Source organism: Lolium perenne, chromosome 1 (assembly GCF_019359855.2).
Source record: "Lolium perenne isolate Kyuss_39 chromosome 1, Kyuss_2.0, whole genome shotgun sequence".
NCBI lineage: Eukaryota > Viridiplantae > Streptophyta > Magnoliopsida > Poales > Poaceae > Lolium > Lolium perenne.
The window spans coordinates 77,693,558-77,715,763 of NC_067244.2; the positions used below are offsets into that span (position 1 = coordinate 77,693,558).

The following is a 22,206-nucleotide window of genomic DNA, read 5'->3' on the forward strand; positions in this document are numbered from 1 at the left end:
ATGCACCCACAATCCCGTCCCCTCATTCGATCACTGACACACCAGAGATACCGCCGAGGCCAATGCCGAACGTACATGCTGATGCCAATGCCGAACATGCATGCACGCCGCTGTGGGAACGGCCACGCCGACCCGCTATGCTGGACGCCACAGACCGCCGCGAGGTCTTTCCCTTCGCCACCACACTCTCCTAGCACCCACCTATACACGCCAGAAAGGAGAGACACTAGTTTTCTCTACATTGCTCGCGTTCGTGTCCGACACGGTCAGTCAAAGTTTTGAGGTGGTCGTCGATGTCGTCGACCATTTCTTCTCTTCTTTGCATGGTTAAACGCGTCTAGTTCATATCTATCTAATGCGTCTGGTCTCGCCTCATGCAGTTCTTTGTGGAGGTCGATCTCATCTCGGCACCCCGCATGCCACCTCCTCCGTGCCATCGCTGTAGAGCTCCGTTTAAAAATCTAATCCTACCCGTGTATTGCCCCTTGTATCAGTGTCATGGCCCCACTTGTCATTTGATATACCGAAGCCCCACTCGTTCGCGTTTTGGTCAGGGATACAGCGATGCTTACGGTCAAACAAAGATGGATGGTCTGACGTGTCTTTGCAGGCTCTACGTGGCCCCACTAGTCAGAAGATAACGGTCAACCGTCGGGCAACCGGCCGTTACATCACGTGTGATGGTTTCAGACAAACGCTTGGGTAAAACTGAGGAAAAACTAAGGAGCTGGGGAAAACTGAGCACAACTAAGGACCCGAGGGCACGAAAATAGAAAGCCCTTTTATTAATATTGGATTTCTTTCTCTTTTTGGTTTATTTGATTGGTGATCATTACTTGATCACTTTAGGGTTTTAGAGTTCATCACATCAACAATATAACAATCATCATGGCATATCACTCAAAATGCACAAGTCCTATGCAGGCACTATATGCAAATTTAAAAGTTTTTTTTGGTTCTCAAATTTGGATTTCTGAAATTCTTCTTCTTCCTTTTATTGAAATTTGGGATGTTACACTATGAAGACTATTACTCCCATCGGGAGCGCCGATTTGCTGGGCGATGGTTCGCTGGAATCCACGCCGGAATTCAAGAGGCTATGAAGACTATTACTCCCATCGGGAGCGCCGGTTCGCTGGGCGCTGGTTCGCTGGAATCCACGCCGGAATTCAAGAGGCTATGAAGACTATTACTCCCATCGGGAACGCCGGTTCGCTGGGCGCTGGTTCGCTGGAATCCACGCCGGAATACAAGAAGATATGAAGACTCTTTACACCTGAAGATTCATCTAAAAGCCTCTGAAAATACGAGTGCTGCAATGGATGGTAAACAACGGGGACCTTGCTCTTTTCCTTTGCTATAGATGCCTCAAAGAGTGCCGTAGATAGCAGGGATCATGAAACAACGGGGACCTTGCTCTTTTCCTTTGCTATAGATGCCTCAAAGAGTGCCGCAGATAGCAGGGATCATGAAACAGCGGGGACCTTGCTCTTTTCCTTTGCTATAGATGCCTCAAAGAGTGCCGCAGATAGCATGGACCATGAAACAACGGGGACCTTGCTCTTTTCCTTTGCTATAGATGCCTCAAAGAGTGCCGCAGATAGCAGGGATCATGAAACAACGGGGGCCTTGCTCTTTTCCTTTGCTATAGATGCCTCAAAGAGTGCCGTAGATAGCAAGGATCATGAAACAACGGGGACCTTGCTCTTTTCCTTCGCTATAGATGCCTCAAAGAGTGCCGCAGATAGCAAGGATCATAAAACAACGGAAACCTTACTCTTTTCCTTTGCTATAGATGCCTCAAAGAGTGCCGCAGATAGCAAGGATCATGAAATATATATAAAACAACCCACGTTCGATATTTTACTTATGAAAATATCAAAGAACAACGGGCTCATCGGCAGAACATACATCGGTTGAAAGCAAAGTTGCACATACAACGGGTTTAGCAAGACCCGCAACACGAGCTGATCACTCAAATAATTTGCTGCCGATAAACTTACGAACAATGACATCAACGATGCTCAAGGTGCATTAAGGATTGCCCCTTGAAATAAACAACAATGTGTCAACGACACCTGAAGAAAACTATAAACATCGGGTTGCTCAACATGAGTCTACTCACGGTTGCAAGCATCAGTGCCCAGACTCGGGGGCTACTTCCATCGGGAGCGCTGGACGCGCACCCGATAAAATTATCGGCTCCTCTGGGCCATCACCCCAATCATCGGCTCCTCTGGGCCATCATCCGAATCATCGGCTCCTCTGGGCCATCATCTCAATCATCGTCTCTTTAGGGCCATCATCTCAATCATCGACTCCTCTGGGATATCATCCGAATCATCGGCTCCTCCCGGGTATCATCCGAATCATCGGCTTCTCCAGGATATCACCCAAATCATCGGCTCCTCCTGGATATCATCTTCCAAATCATCAATTCCTCTATCTATGATATCATCACAGTCATCAGCATCATGTTCTCAGAACTCGAAGACATGTACGGTATTTGACTCAGCATTTTTTACACCCTGTACATAACTATTTCATATTTATTTACAGGCTTGGGGGCTACTCCCATCGGGAGCACTGGTCGCGCACCCGAGAAAAAAAAATGGCAACCTCGCCAACAAAGAAGAATAAAGTTGAAGACATCAGCATCAACAATCAAGATCTTCGAGTAGTACAACTTGAGTCTATGCGTGGCTGCAAGCACCCGCCCATAGACTCGGGGGCTACTCCCATCGGGAGCGCTTCGCACACCTGACAGAAAGCAACTTCGACTCTACATCAAGCACAAGATTCAACAGATGATCAAGACATTCGGCGAAGACAACTTTAGTCCCTGCCCGAAGCTTTACTTCGGCCAGACACTCGGGGGCTACTGACGTGGGCATAACCCTTCGGGTACTCGATATTGCCATACCCGGTGCAAACTATGAAGCTGGACCAGCACAAGGACTCGACAAGCTGGACCTGCAAGCGTTAACAACTTACTACAAGGAAAGAAGACTCCAATATGAATCCTACTAGGACTCTTGTAAACCCTAGCTTGGCTGATATATAAAGCCAGGCAGGGGCACCCCTTGGACACGCACAATCAGAAGCATAATCATAGAGGCGACACGTCTAGACACCGCAACCCGCGGATTAGAACTAGACTAGATCCAACAACTCCGCCTATGGCGGCCCCCTGTATACATATATTCATATAGTGGATTGCTAGCAGGACGTAGCGATCCTCCACCGTGGGGACGTGAACCTGGGTACATCGTGTACCACCTCGCTCCCGGAACTTCCGTCGTCGCCTTTCTCTAAAACCCAAGCCCCTCATGGTGGGCATTGCCGAGGAACCGCCTCGTCATACATCCTGGTCATTTGCATCTCGAGCAAATAACCTCCTCTGGCCTCAAACTAAAAGGCCCCTCAAAAGAAAGAAAATGCAACCATGTACTTGTATTTTACAACCAGAGCCCAGCGAGATCTAAAACTAGACCTACAACCTACCGGAGAAGTATCTAGAGTAGACGGTACTCGGCTCACCAGTCCACTTCGGCCGGTGAGGCCAGCCGATGAAATGGGGAGAGCATCCCAGTGAGGACAGGGTGACTCTCAAGCGAGAAGGGGGAGAAAGATAGCGAAAAGGCACATAGCTAGCCCAGTCAAGGACAAAGACACGCGGCTCAGCTCACCGCGCAGACGTAATCATACCAAGAGACATTGCTAAACATACTGAAACAAACACCATTAAAATCACTCTCATACAGCTGCCTTCTTTCTTCCCCTTCTGCTGCAGCAGTTTGAGCTCTAAGCATGAAATCTCTTCCATCTTATCCCAGACGGAATCGCGCAGGTCAATGATGAGTTGCTTCGTGAAGGGGCACAACACCTCACCTTCCTCGTCATACCACCGGAAAAACTTGCATTTTTTCACCCTAACACAATGGAACAAGAAGCAGAGCAAATTTAACACCGAGAAAAGGGGATTACGAAGCTCCTAATATATGGTGATTTACCTTTGGCCTATAGCAGCTGTCGTACCTCCTTCCAGGATTAGGATTACTCCATAAGATCTGGCGCGGTGTCTTCCTGCCGTAGACGGTACATTGATGACCTCGAGTGTAGTCGCTCGGCGCCTCCCTGCTACGAATCGGAGGCCCCAAGCATCGTCGCCGAGCGGTGTAGTACGGGTCGTCCTCCAAGTACGAGCTTCCCGTGCTCGTTTCCGACATTTGCATAATGTGTTGGTTCAAACTCCAAGGAGTGAGTGGAAGAGAAGAAGGCTTGTGGAGGTTGTGGAGAGTGTGAGAGATGTTGTCACCTCTTCTTGCAGCTGGTGATGTTACCCACCTCATTTCCACAGACGCAAACAAGAAAATATGCATCATCATATTATAAGGCGTGAGATGTTGTCACCTCTTCTTGCACCTAGTGATCTTACCCACCTCATTTCCACAGACGCACACAAGAAAATATGTAGAGATAACGTCAAAGAAAATGCAGAGCTTATCCTGACACTGCATCATATTATAAGGCGTTTTTTACTTACATCATCAGTAATGGCTACAAAAGGCAGAGCAGCAGTTCAGCACACATCACATAGCTAGCACATAGCTACTATCCCACACCCGTCAAACGTCACCAAAAGTTCAAAAAAGGCCGACCAACGAGAAAAGGCTAAATTAGAACTGTTGGGTAATTAGGGGTGATCATTGCAGGATACCTCTCTCTCACAGGAGGTGATGCGGTCGTACATTGTCATCTTGAACCCGTTTGGGATGACCTTGAACATCACGTAGTCACCCACCTTCAAGCCATAGAAATCAGCAAGACCATACCACCCATTGTCGAGGACGACTGGTTGAATGGGGTTGTCTCTGGACTTCACGCGACGGCTTCTGGATGAGATGTGCGTGTCCTTGTTGAAGGGATGGGCATGCAGAATCCATATGCATCCCGCTCTGTAATGGATTGCCACTAACTGGGGGTAGGCGCGCCCACTAACGTACGTCATAAACTCCTGTGGGATGACGATCATATACAAGTCATCTACTTCCAACTGGACGCACCAGCGCTTAGGACGCTGCATGTAGGCACGGTGGCCAACCTTGGTAGCGTGGGAAGACGGGCTGTACAGGCCATCCAGGTCCATATCATTAGCTTCTGCCCTCGCAATGGCCACATCTCGCCTTCCAGGCATCTTCGGCTTATTCCAACTCAGAGGCAACTGGAGAGAATCCTCATATCCAACGGGCGGAAATCCATAACAATAGTAGTAGGAGTCCTTCTCTAGCTTCGGCACTGCTTTGTCCTACATGAATCGTCATGTAGCAATGCAATGTCTGATCATATATATCCCAGAACCCAACGAGATACAAAAATGTGTATAGTGCAGGCATTATCAAAATTTTAATACATTAACACGACACTGCATTTTCAAAATTAGCTAAAACAGGAAAGTACACCATCTAAATTGACTGAGCAGCACAATGCACAATCAAATTTACCCAATTTTTATTAACATGAGCACCAGTGCTCCTGGTTTTCAAAAATCATGCATTTTGGATTTCAAAAAAATGAAATTAAATGCCCACGTACATACATTCCGAAGGTACACTAGGAATTTTGGAGAAAATTATGTTGTATTTTGAGCTATACAAAAAAGACAAGGTTCTGACAAATATCTACTAGCAACAGAGAGCATGCAAGATCACAATTAACATATGATAAGAATATATAATCGATCTCAACATAGTATGCAATATTCATCAGATCCCAGCAAACACAACATGTAGCATTACATGAGGATGATCTTGATCATGTAGGGCAGCTCACAAGATCTAAACATGAGGCACAAATTGGAGGATACAACCATGTAGCTACTGCTATGGACCCATAGTCCAGGAATGAACTACTCATGCATCACTTCGGAGGCGGGCATGGCGATGTAGATGCCTCCGGTGATGATTTCCCCCTCCGGCAGGGTGCCGGGAAGAGCTTCAGAATCCTCCCGAGCTAGGGTCTGCAATGGCGGCTGCGACAGAACCCTCCCGAACATAGTATGCAAAGTCTGCTTCCACGGTGTCCCTCCAACCATCTTGACCCATTCAAGGAATACACGACTAGGCTATAGGTAAATGCAAGGTCTGGATCTGTCCATATTTTCTACACTTTTGAAGATTAAATCCATGTATTCATTTTTGTAATGGCATAAAGAACCATTGGTTGGAACCGTTGCCATATGATTTATGTACAAGATTTCTTTGGGTGCGGGATCACTGTTTTGTGGAGGTTTCTATTGAATATTAGCTGGATTCTATAAACATGATCGTGACTAAACTCTTCCTCCCAAATCACCAATGAATTTCATCTCAGCGGCAATGTCTATGGTCAACGAGGAGGAGTTGAGGACCAAGCACAGAAGCAAAGGAACCTACGATTGCATCATGTCTTTCAAGAGCTACGGACTTCTGGATTGATGTCTCCATACACATGAAATGAATCAATAGTATGTAGAATGAAGCAAATTTGCAACAAATAGGAAATATGTGATATGAAAGTATGAAACTATGTATTTTTACGACTTCAAGCAAGCAAATAGTTATGTTGTCCAAAATATATCAAGTGAATGTCTAAAGCACTAAGGTTTTCTCCAAATGAAGCAAATTTGTAAAATGTAGGAAATATGTGATATGGAAGTATGAAGTTGTGTATTTTGATGACTTGCAGCAAATATTTATGTTGTCTGAAATATGTCAAGTGAATGTATGAAGCACTAAAATTTTCTCCAATGAAACAAATTTGTAAAATGTAGGAAATATGTGATATGAAATTATGAAGCTATGTATTTTGAGGACTTGAAGGAAGCAAACAATTATGTTGTCTGAAATATGTGACAAATCAAAATGAAATTTAATGGTTCAAATATAATAATTCACTAATGTTCAAAGCGCGTACAACACATGACACATGTTTTGTACAATACATCCACAAAAAAGTCCATTCACCATGGAAGCAATATTCATAGTCCAGTCCGTAGAAACATAATCTGCACCTTTAGAACAAATATGTTTAGATATAAACGAAAGTATTTTGCAATTAAGCAAAATTTAGTTAAAATGAAGCAAAATGAAATAAATTTGGAAACTAAAAAATTAACATTGTTAATTTCCTTCAAAAGAGGATTTGTTTCAAAGAAGAAAAAACCCATGAGTTAGGTTGGGAGTAGTTAATTCGTATCCCACTAATTGGGGGGTTTTGTGGAGGAATTTTAACATTACTAAATACATGAGCATGCAATCAGATTCTCGTTTTAGGGAAATAGTCGAACGGGTTCGCTAAGGGCATGTGCAATGGTTGATAAGACCGTCTTATCTTAATTGAGCCTTGTAATCTAGATATGACAGTAAAATATGATGTACAATGGGTTATTTTCTAGTTTTATCTATAGTAACTAGAAATCTAAATATGTGGTGAGCCAGATTGTGCTAAGATATCATCTCTTAGCTAAGAGAAGGCAAAGTTCTTTTTTAACTTTCTCTTTCCTCCATATTAGCATTTATCATATGTGGCATTGCTAAGATATTACCATTGTACGCCCTAAGAATCTAACATATGTCATGCTTCTAATCGTATGACCACATACTGGTCCGATGGGAAGCCATCATCAGATGTAGATTCCTAGTGGTGCCACTCCTTCTTTCCTGCTCCTCCTCTGGCTCCTCCTTCATTGAGATGCACACATCACTCTATGATTTGATGCAGTGAATTATTACATAAATTAAAAATGTTGTATGGTTGTGAATTTTTTTCTTGTATGTGTGTGATTGAAATGCGAAGTCATTTATTCATGATTTTGACATAATGATACGACATTGCGCAATCGTAAATGCTATATTATTTAAAACATATGGACATAATATTTTTTTTATTACTATTTTATCTTAATAAAATCTCCCATGCAGGCTATATGTATCGAGACGGGTGGAGTAAAATAACTTGAGTACGGGTTCAGGGCTCATTTGATTCATAGATAGAAAAAACATAGAAATATGAAAAGCATAAGATTGAGATGTCATGCATACTTGAATTTTATGGTAAAATAAAGTGTATTTGATTATAGCAAATGAATTTTTTATAAGGTATGATGTAATTTTTCCCTATAGAATTTACACTACAATTTTTTTATAAAAGTATTTTCTATATAATATGTTCTTATAAATCAAATAACTTATGTAGAATTTTTTCTACATAATTTAAATTCTACACAATTTCTATCTAACAAAGGGACCCTCAAGGGCTCAGATCACCTCAAAGACGGAAAAAAAAAGACCCCCTCATGGAGCACAGCGAGTCAGCGACTGCCTTTGACTCGTCCTTGGTGTACACGTGTCCACCGTCACCCTGCTGTACCGCACCGTCCCTACCGTCTACCCGCCACTCGTCGGCTCTCTGCCGAGATTCCCTCTTCCTTCCTTGTGGGCCAGCAATGTCATGGAGTGTGTGCAAACGAGAAATACCATGACCGATTAGCTCCAACAGTGTGGATTCCTTCCGAGCAGCCCAGCCCGGCTGTCCCCAGGCAAAAACCCCCGTTCCGTCCGTCTCCCTCCGCCGCAGCGCAACTCAGGCTTCCAGGGGAAGCTCCGACTCGCGAGCGAAATCGCCCGATTCGCCTGCGCTCGGCCATGGCGGCGGCGCCGTTCGTATACCTCCGCCCCTCCGACGACGGCACCGGTGCGTCAAGCCTTTGCTCCCCTTTTGATTTCTCCTGTGCTTGGTCCCATCTTTCTCTCTGCCTGGGTTTCTAATTCCAATCGTGCGTGGCGTGGCGTGGGTGTGTATGTGTTTGCAGGTCAGGGTGCGCTCATGAGGGCGGCCTTCGACGGCAACCTCGGCCGCCTCAAAGGTAGTTCAAGTTCTGCTCCGAATTTCCCCTCTTCGCGATTCTGTCGTTTAGTCGGTCCCAGAGTGGGTTTAGGCAAGCTGCATTTCTGCATACAGCCATCTGTTGCCCCCTGTCTCCAGAAATTCAACCTATTTATTTACTGCGATGCTATGTATCCTCGACATCTAGTACTTGCAGATCACTGTTTGAGATTAAATATGACGATTCCGAGGGTTCAATCTGATTCCCCGTTACCTCCGCACGCATAATATAGTCAAAGTAGTTTCAAAAATGTGTGCTTTTTTTTGCGCCTGCTTGCTCCTTTTCGATCTTGGGGCCTTATATTTATAGCTTGTTATTCCAGCTCATTCGCTTCCTTGACGATGTTTGCTTTGGGTGATAGGTGTTGTAAAGAGTCTCCTCAAAGAGAATGGTGATCCAGGGATGATTCTTTCTTTCATTACGGATGGCCTCAGTGTGCTGCATGTCGCGGCAATCCAAGGCCATTTGGAGATCTGCAAATACTTGGTGGAGGATCTCGGAGGAGATGCGAATGCTCCTGGAGCTGTAGCTGGAGCTGGAGTTGGAGGTTTTTTTCTAACATTGATCAGAGCATCTATTTTTGGCACATGTCATGTCCATGTTCGGATGTCTAAGATGGGTGCATTGTTCAGATTGTATTGCAGGTGCAACACCTTTTATGATCTCTGCTCATTCTGGCGATGTTCCTACTGTGAGATATTTCCTTGATCAAGGCGGTGATCTACTGAAAGCAGATGTAAAAGGCTGCACAGTTCTCCACCATGCTGCGGGTGCAGGTTGTTCCCCTGACACACACCTGCTCTGTATTGTATTGCTTTATTTTGATAAGTTTGCTTTATTTACTTTTACCACAGCGGCACAATCAGTATGTTCTGTGTTTGACTTAAGGAATCATCTCTTTTACCACAGGATCCTGTAAGGTAACAGAATTCCTGCTTTCAAAAGGAGTGCCAGTAGACATAGACTATGGCCAAGGAACACCGCTATACGTTGCTGCTACCAATGAGAAGGATAAAACGCTCAAGATTCTGTTGGACCACCACGCAAATGTATGTAGCCTTGAGTGTTATATTTCCTCTATTTTTTCAATTGAATTTGATATTATGTTCTGCTTTGCCAACTACTTAGGTAATGCCACACATACATGTTAAATCTAGAGCTGTTCTGGTTGCTTGGATTGACACATCTTTGGATACTGCAGTGCTTAATCCATCTTTTGTGTGTGTGACATTAAGTACAAATATCAAGGCAGGTTACATCTGAATTAGTTGAATGGCATGTTCACTGTTTGGTACTTCAAACCACCAAACAGGCAAACACACTAATAGACTATATGACAAACATTGGTGTAAAATTGAATGCTTGAGAGTAGTATGTCACCTGCATTTATCAACTAATCACGATATTACCATCCACATTTATTTTTTAAGTAAGGACCACTGGATGTTTTGGGGGGGAAAGAGTAAGGGATAAGTTTTTTATCATCTAATGGCTTAGTGTTAGTTTCTCATGCTTGGGTGTAGGCTGGATGAACCAAGAAAATGGAGGACATTCCGTAATAAGTGATAAATACAATCCAGTCGTAGGAATCCATGCTAATAATTTGTGCAACCCACTAGGTAGACATATGTTATGTTGTACACATTACTCTGCCTCTTTACTTGTGCTGTTACTTATGGTATTTCCTTTAATTGTGTGTCCATAATTGTTTGGAGGTGCACGGTTCATAGCAATAGTAAAAGCTATTATATTAATTTTATGAGCTCATTAAACTCTTGAAATGCATTTGCATCATATCGTATTTGCGTCTTCATCAAGTCCTTGTTGACCCTTTGGTTTCATAGTCAACACAACCTGCTAAGGCTAGTGTGCTCTAGAATCTCCAATCTTTTTGAAGCTTGACTTAATATGGGCTTCATCTATTTCTGAAGATAATTATGGTTTAAGTTTTTCATTTTGATTTTTTATCAGAATGGCATATAGAATTAAATATGTAGATATTGTAGCTTTTAATAATTAGAATTGGTGTTGATATTTTTTTCAAAAAGGAAGATATTTATCTCCCGGCCTCTGCATCCAAATGATGCCCACATCCATAGAACTGGTCGCAATGTGAACTTGCTAACTTAGAATGAAGTACAGCGGCCAGTTAGAGCATTATATGCATTTATTCTTATCTTCTTAAGATAGAACAATCATTACTATTTTTCTAAGGGGAAAGTGTCCGAACTCTGTTTCAGCCTAACGTCATTGTTCATGGTATGCAATATCCCCTGATGGCTGCTCTTATATACCGTTCATTGAAGTGCATGAAACTGCTAATTAAGGTCAGTGTTTTCTTGACTATTATTTATTTCTATGTTGTGATTGTGCCTACTCCACCATGTCTGCCAACCTTATATGTTGATACACATCGTGCATGGGGATTGCACCATGAATATACTAAGAACAGTAATTACCACAGGCCGGTGCTGATGTTAATGGCAAGGGTTCCATTATGACTCCATTAGTGTTTGCTACGGGGTTTGGAGGTTATACCAACTTCATTCAGCTTCTGTTGAAGGCTGGGGCAGATCCTAATATTCCCGATGATGTATGTTTGTTTACTTTCTACATCTTTTGGTGATTCTGGTATCCAGTATTCCACTATTTGAATATAGCTTCTGATTATTGTTATTCATCTACTTCGGTTATGTTGAGGTGCTGTTTTAGCGATGAGTTTATGATGCTTTGAGGCTCAGTATGGTAATGAGAAAATTACGCTTGTGCCTAGGAAGTTTTTCCGATGGATGTATATTGCTATTTTCATTGATGTATAAATATCATGTTCTTGAAAGCAACGATGCTTGTCTTGTTTTTGTATGTATATATATCGTCCTTCTAAAAAAGATAGTCCGAATTCAGTTGATGTCCTTGTGCTAAGCCCAGAAGCTGCTAACATATATCAATATTTTTCATTTTTGAACGAGGTCATATCGGTGCTTAACTTGACAGTTGATTAGATATTCATTTTTGAACGAGGTCATATCGGTGCTTACACATCATTCCAGGTAGTTAAATTTGTTAAAATGTACTTGGACAACATTCCTTAGAAAAAATTAATTTTTGTAGCTTACTTTGTGTATTTCTTCATTACTTTTATCGGTATTCATGTATTTACTCTAATGTGTTATAAAGGAAGCAACTTTATCTGTTCTCAACCATCGCATTAGGCCCATATATATACAAGTACAGGTATGGTAGAGTAGGAAACAAACATACAAAATGGAAATACAAACAATCCTACTACATAATGAACCTGTTTACATTTGTGCTATGACCTATTGAATCATGGGTAATTAAAACGATTAGATATACAGCTACTTCTGTTTGTTATGCGTATATACTTCAATGGCACACTCAGTTAGGATTCCACTAAAACATTATGTTTGTTACTTTGTTTAGCTCTTGCTGAACACTTGAAGTACCTCATTGAACACCTTTTTGTGTTCTTTCTGAGTATGTGAGCAGCTTGAATTGGTTAGCAACTCTTGAAACGTTTGCTGTGTTAAATCCTGGTTGAAACATTTGATAGAAAATAAAATCTAAATCCTGATTCTTTCCCTTGATATTCTGAAGGAGTTCTTGAACTACATAGTTAATTTGTACAGAAATGACAGTTCTTCCTTCTGTTGCTCAGTTGGGTATACTACCAATAGAGCATGCTGCTGTACGTGATTGCAAGGAGGAAGTTGAAATGTTGTTTCCTTTGACTTACCCTATACCAAATGTTCGAAACTGGAGTATTGAAGGAGTAATCTCGCATGCAAAAATTGAAGCTAAGAAGCCACTGGTAAGTTATTTATCACCGTTATTCTTTTCCAATACCAAATATTGCTTGCAGTAAGCCATCACTTTGTTTAAGTGTTATGACCTGGGGTTACTTATGGATGATAAATATTACATTGATAGTGAGATTCAGAACTTAATTTAATTTACAGACCAGCGTTTTCGTGGTGTAGCTGGTTATCATGTCAGTCTAACACACTACAGGTCTCCGGTTCGAAGAAAAAAAAACTTAATTTACAGTGTTATCACATTTATAGGTGCCCCAATCTTGTAAAATTCTTATAAAGAAAACAGTTCAAAGCTTTAAGCAATGACTGAGAACAAACTATGTTCTCTACCAATTATAATTTGGTAGGATGTGGTCACACAGAGATACCAACTGTTCTGGCCTAACAAGACTTGGGCTGCCCATTGTTAGACATTATGAACTCATGTGTGGTCTGAACTATTAATTGAAAACATGTCTTCTGTTTCCAAGGTTGAAGTACGAACACTATACCTGTTAAGGCTACCCTTGGTCTTGGAGAAAAGGCTAATCCTGGCTTTGTTTACAGTTTGTAAGGAAGCGACTGCTCCACTATTTCAAAATGATCTATGCATATTGCTTGTACCACATGACACCCGTGTTTACAAGACGGGATGGCATATGTGTTTACAAGAACAACTAATGTATAGATTAGAAGATATAAAATGCTCGTACTTTAGTGTCTTGCCAGTGGGATTTTGGCCGGATATGATTTCGGTGTGAGCTTCTTAGGGCCAGATTTGTACCCATTATAAGTTTTTTTTGGATTAATTCTCAATTTGATTAACTGTTGTAAACATAAAGGTTTTGCTAGTTCTCAGCTAGCTAGAACTAGCTGAGAACTAAGTTCGTGCTTAGTCAAATCCTACACCGTTCGATTGCATCATGATTTGTGCATATTAGTTGCAAGTTAGGTTGCAACTGAGATTTTTTTTTTCAGTTGCAAGTAGCGACGCAACTAAGAAAAATGCTCCAGATCGTTAGATTTGCTTTGTGGTTCGTGCTAGTCACGAGTTGCAACTGAATTTGATGACATCATCTGACTGAGAAGTGAAGTTAGTTCTCAGTCGACTGAGAACTAGTCACACCCTAAACTTAATCGTTAAGTAGAGCATTGAAGCAAATCTGGTAATGCTACAGAAGCATTAGATGCTCTCTGGTATAATGCTTGGTTACAGGTTAAAGTTAATACTATGGATGTGGAGTTCACCAGCATCATACTTTGCTCTGCAGTCCTCACTTTACGTCCACCTGGTGATTACCAGATTGTAAACTTATCCTTGCTGCAAAAGTATTCAATGGTACAGAAAAGGATTTCCTGTGATTTACTAGCATACTTCTTTGAAACAGAGAAGAGATACTCTCTGTTCCTCAACTTTAACTTCGACCTTTTGGGCTAGGTCCAAAATATGTCAACAATGCAACATGGGCCAGTGTGCCATTTTCAGAAACTGAAATGGGACTGGTAGTACTTTTAACTTCAGGTCCGGGTCTGCACTTTGCATTGCAGCTACAGCATCTGGAAGAGCTAGCCATCTACATACCAAACTATGACAAATGTTGAACGAAGCTGCTTAGTTTTTTCTGTAATTAAATTATTGTTGAGAACGATTATTTGTTCCAAAATTTGAATATTCAATTAATTAGTTTTAAAATTTTAGGATCAACGAGACTTTGAGAGAAGAAAAAATATTGCCAAGACAGGGGCAGATACGGCATTCAAGCAGAAGAATTACAAGACAGCGCTGAAACTTTATGATTTGGTAAATATCTTGCAACTTATCTATGATAGTTAAATGCATAGCCTACCTTTCCCACCATCTTAATATTTTGGGTGACCGTGCATGCAATTCTACATGGTATTAGAGCCAAGCCATGTTGAGTTCAAGACCCGGCTGGCACAATTTAAATAAAAGAATTGCAGCCCACTTTTGGTCCGCGTTTAGGTCTGAGGGAAGCACACGCAAGGGGGGTGTTGAAGCATAAATGAATAGCTCAACTTTCCCCATCAGCTTAAGCTTTTGTGTGAACTGGTCCGGTGCATTCAATTCTACAATTATCACTTAGGATTTCTAACTTTTTGTGTAAGATTTGAGCTTTGGTTTGCCAAAGAAATAAAATAAAAATATTATTCTCAATAAATAATCGCAGGTGACAAATTATATGAACTCCATCAGTTTCAGATGAAGTATTGTGATGCAGGTATGATTTAATCTGAGAAAAGACAAACTAAATTGGAAATGTTCTGAACAACTATAATTAGATGTGACCAAAGACCATCTGAAATGATTATGATGTCAAGACAATATTTACTAATGAGCAAAACTTCCGTCATATTTCTACGTGGGGTAGAATGGAAGCATATTCCATCATGGAGCTTGTTCAGCAGGCAGCATGGAGTCAATAGAAACAATGATTGTAAGATTGGTGAATTGTTATTTGGTTAAACATTCGATGAGAGCTCTTGAAGAAGAAACATGTTACAAGAAGATACTACTAGGTAGTGCTTATACAGTCATACTTCTTGAAACATATATTACTCGTTAGTTTGCCGTATCACTTGGGACTTGAAATGATTTCACATGATTTATCATGCATTGGGACCGATTTTACAAAATGTGCTGAATATGACACAAATGAATAGTTATCTAACTGTCCGACTAGCCAAGTTTGACAAGCCAATCAGTCTAGCAAGAGAATATGCTCCTGTCAGAGGGGTGGCTCTCAGACCTTAGCCCACTAGAGATATTGGTTTAGTTATGGAGATGAAGATACGGTTTAATAGGCAAGTCGGGATTATATTCTTAGGCATCAAGTCAAGTCTTCCCTATAAATGCATCGTGTACAACATATGGATAATCCAATAAATCAAAATTGTGGACAGAGGTGAGGGCCTAACCTGAGGTAGAAGGAGGCTGCAGGGAGGAACTCTCTCAGCTTAGGGTTACAGAGATAAAAGCAACTTATATAGGTCACGACTGGGCTGGGCCAGATGGGCCACAACAGAGAACAAGAAGATAGCCCAACAGATACTCCAACAAATATAAACTACTCCCTCCAGCTCTAAATACTTGTTGCAGGTTCAGTGAATCTAGACAGATTTTAGTCTATATTTTATCTAAACTGCGACAAGTATTTAGGGCGGAGTAGTAAAGATCTAATCCATGTCTGTAACCGTCACTCCTTCTCACTCCCTGCACCATGGCCGTCCAATTCTTTCTCCTTGAGATGTAACACATGCCTTGTCACATTCAATGATCTTAGGACCAGTACCTGTTCTAACACATGACAGTTCCACATTTCCATTCTAAATAATGTGTCCACACTATTTTTACCAGTTGGCACAAGTGACAATCATAAAATATTGTTTTAGCATGCCATGATTTTTGGCGGTGAATAATGTTGGTATGACATGTCATGTTTGGTGATAGGTGATAGATCATGGAGAGAATGCAACACTGTTTGCGAACAGGAGTATTTGTAAGCTGGCCATGGGTGACGGTGAAGGTGCTCTGTCAGATGCTCTCAGGTGCAGAATGCTGCGACCTAAATGGGCAAAAGCTTGCTACCGTCAGGGTGCAGCTCACATGCTACTGAAGGTGAGTCTACATTGCCATCGTGTATACTTATTTATCGGCGATGCTGTTGCCTGGTCACATTCTTGCCATCATGTTTACTTATTTACTGTTGATCTTGTATCCTGGTGACATTCTTTGATTTGTTGTTATTCATCTAGGAGTATAAACAAGCTTGTGATGCTCTCCGTGATGCACAAAAACTAGACCCTGGGAATGCTGAGGTTGAGAGAGAACTAAGGTGACATGCTGTCTTTTTGCTTATCTCTTTTTGAGTGTATTAACATAACCAATGTATGATCTTAGGTTAGCAAGGTACTTCCTTACTGAGGAAAAGCAGTTGCATACAGTACTTCTGTGACATATGCCATTAAGGGCAATTACCTACACATTAAGAGCCATTTTTTTTTCCTTCTTGTGTTGTACTTTGACCCACGATGTCAGCCCCAGGGTCATGAATTATGTGGTTGTGATTTGTGAAGTGCCATGCAGGAATTCTGTGCAGGTCTTCCATGGCTGGCTGATGCTCCGATTTGTTTTGTTGATTGTTACATCTTACATTCTGGCTTGGTTCAATTGTTGCAGCAAGGCGATGGAACTAATGAAGGCCTCCTGATGAAGCTGAGCAGAGAGGCGTGGTGGCGTGCATTGGTGTGCAGTCTGCAACATGTGCAAGTTGTCACTGAAGTAGAGCTAGCAAGAACTCCTAATCCTCATGTTCTGTGAAGAGTTAAGAACTCGGGAAAAAACATGCTAATTTTGTAAGTGCTGCATGCCCCAGAGCTAGCTAGCAGGAACTACTATACTATCCAGATGTTCTGTGTAGAGCTACGTTGGCTTGGATGGAATTGCTTTGCCTGACCGATTCCTGGACAGATCGCAGATCCTTTTTCCGAGAACAAGAGACGCCTCCACCGGGCTTTTCCGCTTTTGTATGGTACTATATCTGCTGGCAGGAGATGTTATTATTGAGGGAACCTACGGGACGTGGCCGTGGTCACCAAACATGCAGATTTGTAGATAGGACAACATCCCTATCATGCTTGGTAAAAATTTGTGGTTTTTGTGTTCTCTTGGTTTCTTTCTGATCAATAACACTGTATGTTTCCCCTTTCCGAATTGTTGATCCGCGCAAGCTTTAATCACTCTCGCAACCAGGAAATTTCTGCAAGTATGTTTCGAATGAGCTTTTCAGCCGCCACCCCAAGCACATTGAATTTTTAATAAGGAGAAACCATTCGCCCCGACTTGGCCCACCATGCTTGAGATCAATTAAAACCTTCCTGATTTATCCTTTTCGGCCCATCACACCAAAGATTGACCCAAACACTGCCTATCCAAGTTTCTTAACATATCATGTACAACATTTTTTCCCTCTTATGAAAATCCATGAGAGGCGTCACCTTTGTATTTTAAAGCAGATAAATATTTACAAGTATGTAGAAGATATTTTAAGAAGGCAAATATGTACTTATGGCTAGTATAGCGGGTAGACCACATATCTTTCATATCTTGTTGTTGGCGTAGTGGCAAGCCACTATAGGCACACAATTATCTAGTGTTGAGGTCTCTTGTTTGATTCCTACTCGTTATAGAACTTATAAAGCATCACGGCTCTTAGAGGCTGGTATCGAGAGGAGTCATCATCTTGCAACATCCGTTAACCTTAACAAGGTAAAATTTAACGACCGAGATCGAAAATGAATGTCAAGTATCCATAAATCATAGGTAAAAAATATCACTCGTTTCTGGTACATGAAGACTGATATCAGGGACTCATCAGTCAGCTGCATCACTCAACTCATCGTTAAGAAGGCAAATTAAACCGTTGGGTTCAAAAAAAAAGCAAATAACCCACAATATCATGGGTAAAAAATAATCCAGATGGCACAAGTTTATTCTACAAGGAGCCTGATATCGAGGACCATTTAACAAGAAAAAGTTTATCAGAAGATATAAAAAAGGTAAGTAGCCTGTAATATCACGGGTTAAAAATAATCAAGATAGCACAAGTTTCTTATACAGGGAGGACTCATCAGCAATCATAACCCCTCAAACTTAACAAGGTAAAGTTTAACGGAAGAGATTAAAAAAACAACTATCCCGCAATATTACGAGTTAAAATAATCTAGATGGCACGAGTTTCTTGTATAGGAAGGCTAACATCGGGGACCCATCACCTAGTAGTGTTCTTCAACTTGACAAGGTAAAGTTTAACGGAATGGATAAAAAACGACAAGTATCCCGCAATATCACGGCTAAAAATAATTCGGATGACACACATTTCTTGTACATGGAGATTGACATCGGGACCCATTAGCCAGTTCCGTCCCTCAAGCTTGGCAAACTAAAGTTTAACGAGAGGGATTGAGAAAAGGCAACTAGTCCGCAAATATCATAGATAAAAAAATAATCAAAGACAACACATGTTTCTTGTACATGCAGGCTGACATCGGGGGTCCATCAGCCAGTAGCGTCCCACAACATCAACAAAACATCAGGGATCGAAAATAAAAGTCACCTAGCCAGAAATCACGAGTAAAAAATATTCCAAGATAGCAAATGTTTCTTGTACAGAGAGGCTGCCATCAAGGACCCATTAGCCAGTAGCATCCTCAATGTTAATAAAAGGCAAAGATCGAAAAAAATTCAGCTAGCAAGAAATCACGAGTAAAAATTATTCCAAGATATATAGCAAACGTTTCTTGTATAAAAAAGCTGACACCAGGGACCCATCACCCAAAATGATAAACAACTTCATCGGGGAACTCAACCAGGTCGCACCCTCGAAACAGAGAGTGGGACCGAAAAATACTCGGTTAGAGACGCTTCCATCATGCCCCCATAATTCTACAACAACGCGGGGTGCTGATTTCGTATATGGGTCACCATCAACCACGGTCGTCGGCCAACTTCGTCGCCCAAGACAATTCTTTTTTGTAGTGGATGTCATGGATTTTGTCTAGATTCGTATGTATCTATACACTAAAACATGTCTAGATACACACGTATCTAAACAAATCTATGATATATTTTTTATGGACAGAGGAAGTACCAATAATAAAGTTTTAATGAAGTCCTAGGAAATGGCAAAGGTAAACACTTGAAAATCTTTTGTAATTATATCGATCCCCCACTCATTGTAGCACCTCATAGATCTTAATGTTATTTGTTGCCGAGAAACCCCTTTTCAGTTGTTGACATGGTCACTTTGTAAAAGCAATGTCAGCTCAACGAGGCGATAAACTACATGAAATATTATATACCATTTAAATATCAATACAATGCCTAATTAAAGTTTCCATGTGAATGATGAATAGCTCAAGGTTATGTTGTATATGTTCATGCTAATAATAAGATCTATGATAAATCCCTCTAAGACCAGCAATGTTATTGAGTCAAGACACGTTTTGAAGCAACTCATGTTGAAGATAGTGTTGTAGAGACAAATAATAATAGATATTTATTATATGTCAAATATTCATAATTAGTTTCATGTCATGCTATAACTGCATTATGAGGAAAACACTAATACACGTGTGGTATTGTAAACAACCAATTGTCCCTAGTAAGCACACAAGTGAATTGATTGATAAAGGGCCGTATGCATCGATTGATGTAGATGCCGGGGTTATCCCCTTATCAAAAAAAGCATACACGTGCATGACTAGTTCATTGAGGTCAATTGTTGGTCGAGGTTTTCCTCATCATGAACACACACGTCATTGACAATAAAGTCATATCATTGGATGAATAATATGGCGGACAACATAAGTATTGTAACACGATCAATCGATATAGAGTTAAATGTTGCAATGTTTATAAAGTGCTTAATAACTTAATCCTTAGACCATGAGATCGTATTAATCGCCATCTCCTGAGGTTGCCTTAGTTGTATCAACCATCACATCGTGATAGGGTGATCATAAAGGTGCAACTAGGTATATCGATGGAATGGTTGAGGCCTATGTTATCAAGAGCGGGATTTGTTCCGTCCATGAGACGGGAAGATACTTTATAAGGGCCCACTTGGTCATATTATATCCATGAAAGTTGCACAGCTAATGAATAGGTTATGGGGATGTAATCACATGTGAACGAGTGAAATAGCCTTGTCGGCAACGAGATCAAACTAAGTATCGAGATACCGATGATCATGTCTTGTACAAGTGTCAGTATCGAACGAACAAAAGGAGTAAGACTAATTGCATAAGTTCAAACGACGATCATATCTTCGTGGTATTCATAGTGACCGCAATGGTTCTCCAGACCCCCTAGTAATCATATGGTCGGTGACCTATTCGCCAGTTCATAGCTATGTTATTCCTGAACCGTAGGGTAACAAACTTAAGTTTTCAACGAAACTAAAGATAGTTTTGGATTCATCGGAGCTGAGAGATATATTCGGAATATGGTTCCGGAGAAGCCCGAAAGATGTTCGGAATAGTTCGGAAGGTGTCGCGGACTAATGCCAATTAAGGATATGTTTAATATGTTGATTGTATGAGTTAATATATTAAAATATATTTAAGAGAGTGGATTTGGTGATCAGATAGGTAGGTGTGCATGCATTGAACACCGTTGGATCATGTCCAGAGCCCCGTTGGATTCAGCTCATGGAGAGACGGCGACTAAACGGTTTCTGTGAACTTTTCCATCCACATGTCCTTTGTATGGTGTTGACAGGCGACAACACCAGCAGCCAGCATTGTGATGACCCAGCGTACCACTGCATGGTGTAGTACACAAGTCGTTGACATAACACAAGTGAAACACCGTTCCACTCATATTACATCTCTCAGAGTGGTACAACAGAAACATATGCGAGTCCAAGGTATGTCTATAGAAGTATACACGAACTGTTTACATAAGATCAGCACAGCCTCCTACTTTACAATGAGGTAAAACTTCAAATAAAGCTCCAGAAGAACGACTCGTAGTCTATCTTATTGCTAACTCAAGTTTAAGAGCTACTTGGCTTGCTATAGAATTCTAGCTACTTAGGTGCTATGATTAGGGAAAGGTTCCCTTCTATTTACTAGTCTAGGTTTCCATTATAGCTGATGCAGAAGTTGACTCCATTGACTTCTTTGATTGGATTCTTCATCTTGTTGCAGTTGACTCCTTTGTCTTCGAGTTCCACGGTAGTTTCTCCTTCGGTGCCTTGATCTAAGAAGGGGGTTCAAATGGGATAGAATGAGTACGAGCGTACTCAGCAAGTTCATATTAGGAAATATGTGTATCATGCACTAGCTACAGCCATAGACCAGAAATCATAGGCCAATGCAAGTTTTCATAAACATTTCTTCAAAAGGTTTATTTTATTCTGAAAACTATGCCCATCAGTCTTCACAGGTTGACCAGAACTTCGTGGAGTTCCTTTCCTGCCGCGTTCGCAGTTCCCTTCCCGGAACAGGGAGTGACAGCCACAATTTGATACACTCTGCAGAGGTGCGTTACTTTTCCCACAAGAGATCCCACCCTTTTTGCCATCCGCAGGGACTTGCCCCCGTTCACACTTCCTTTGGTGTGAGGCCAGGTATAAAGATCCAAGCCCACACCGCCTTCTCCGCGACTGCAAACCCACCCTTTTGTCCACCCGCACACCCCCAGTAGACTTCTCCCGATAATACGGCTTTACTCACGGTGTACTTTGGACAATCCATCATAGATCGTAGAGCCAACATCACTAATGGATGGGGATTTAAAAGGCCATCCCAACCTACGGCAGTGCCTCCAACACCCCGCGGCTCTACCAATCCGTTGGCGTGCAGAAGGGAAAAGATACGGCTGGCTTCCCCAGAGCCATTATAGATCTCATGGTTAACGCGGTTTGTACGGCGCTAGAATCA

At 41.5% G+C, this 22,206-nt stretch overlaps 1 protein-coding gene across 4 annotated transcripts; it reads left to right on the forward strand.

The window, feature by feature from the left end:
- Positions 1–8,524: 8,524 nt before the first annotated feature.
- Positions 8,525–17,425, forward strand: LOC127293936 (uncharacterized). Of its 4 annotated transcripts, none has more exons than XR_011755644.1 (12): positions 8,525–8,733; positions 8,852–8,905; positions 9,288–9,473; positions 9,559–9,702; positions 9,836–9,975; positions 11,167–11,253; positions 11,391–11,519; positions 12,606–12,758; positions 14,441–14,542; positions 14,931–14,981; positions 15,132–15,279; positions 16,211–16,344. XR_011755644.1 is itself a non-coding variant. In XM_071828265.1 (12 exons), exons 1-12 carry the CDS (start codon positions 8,685–8,687, stop codon positions 16,968–16,970), a joined length of 1,323 nt encoding a protein of 440 aa, XP_071684366.1. In that variant the 5' UTR covers positions 8,531–8,684; the 3' UTR covers positions 16,971–17,425. The 4 variants fall into 4 exon arrangements, 2 of the variants coding, with proteins under 2 accessions (XP_071684369.1, XP_071684366.1); XM_071828265.1 differs by lacking the exons at positions 14,931–14,981; positions 15,132–15,279 and adding exons at positions 16,516–16,595; positions 16,940–17,425 and having other exon boundaries at positions 8,531–8,733; positions 16,211–16,378; XR_011755643.1 differs by having other exon boundaries at positions 14,931–15,279.
- Positions 17,426–22,206: the final 4,781 nt, after the last annotated feature.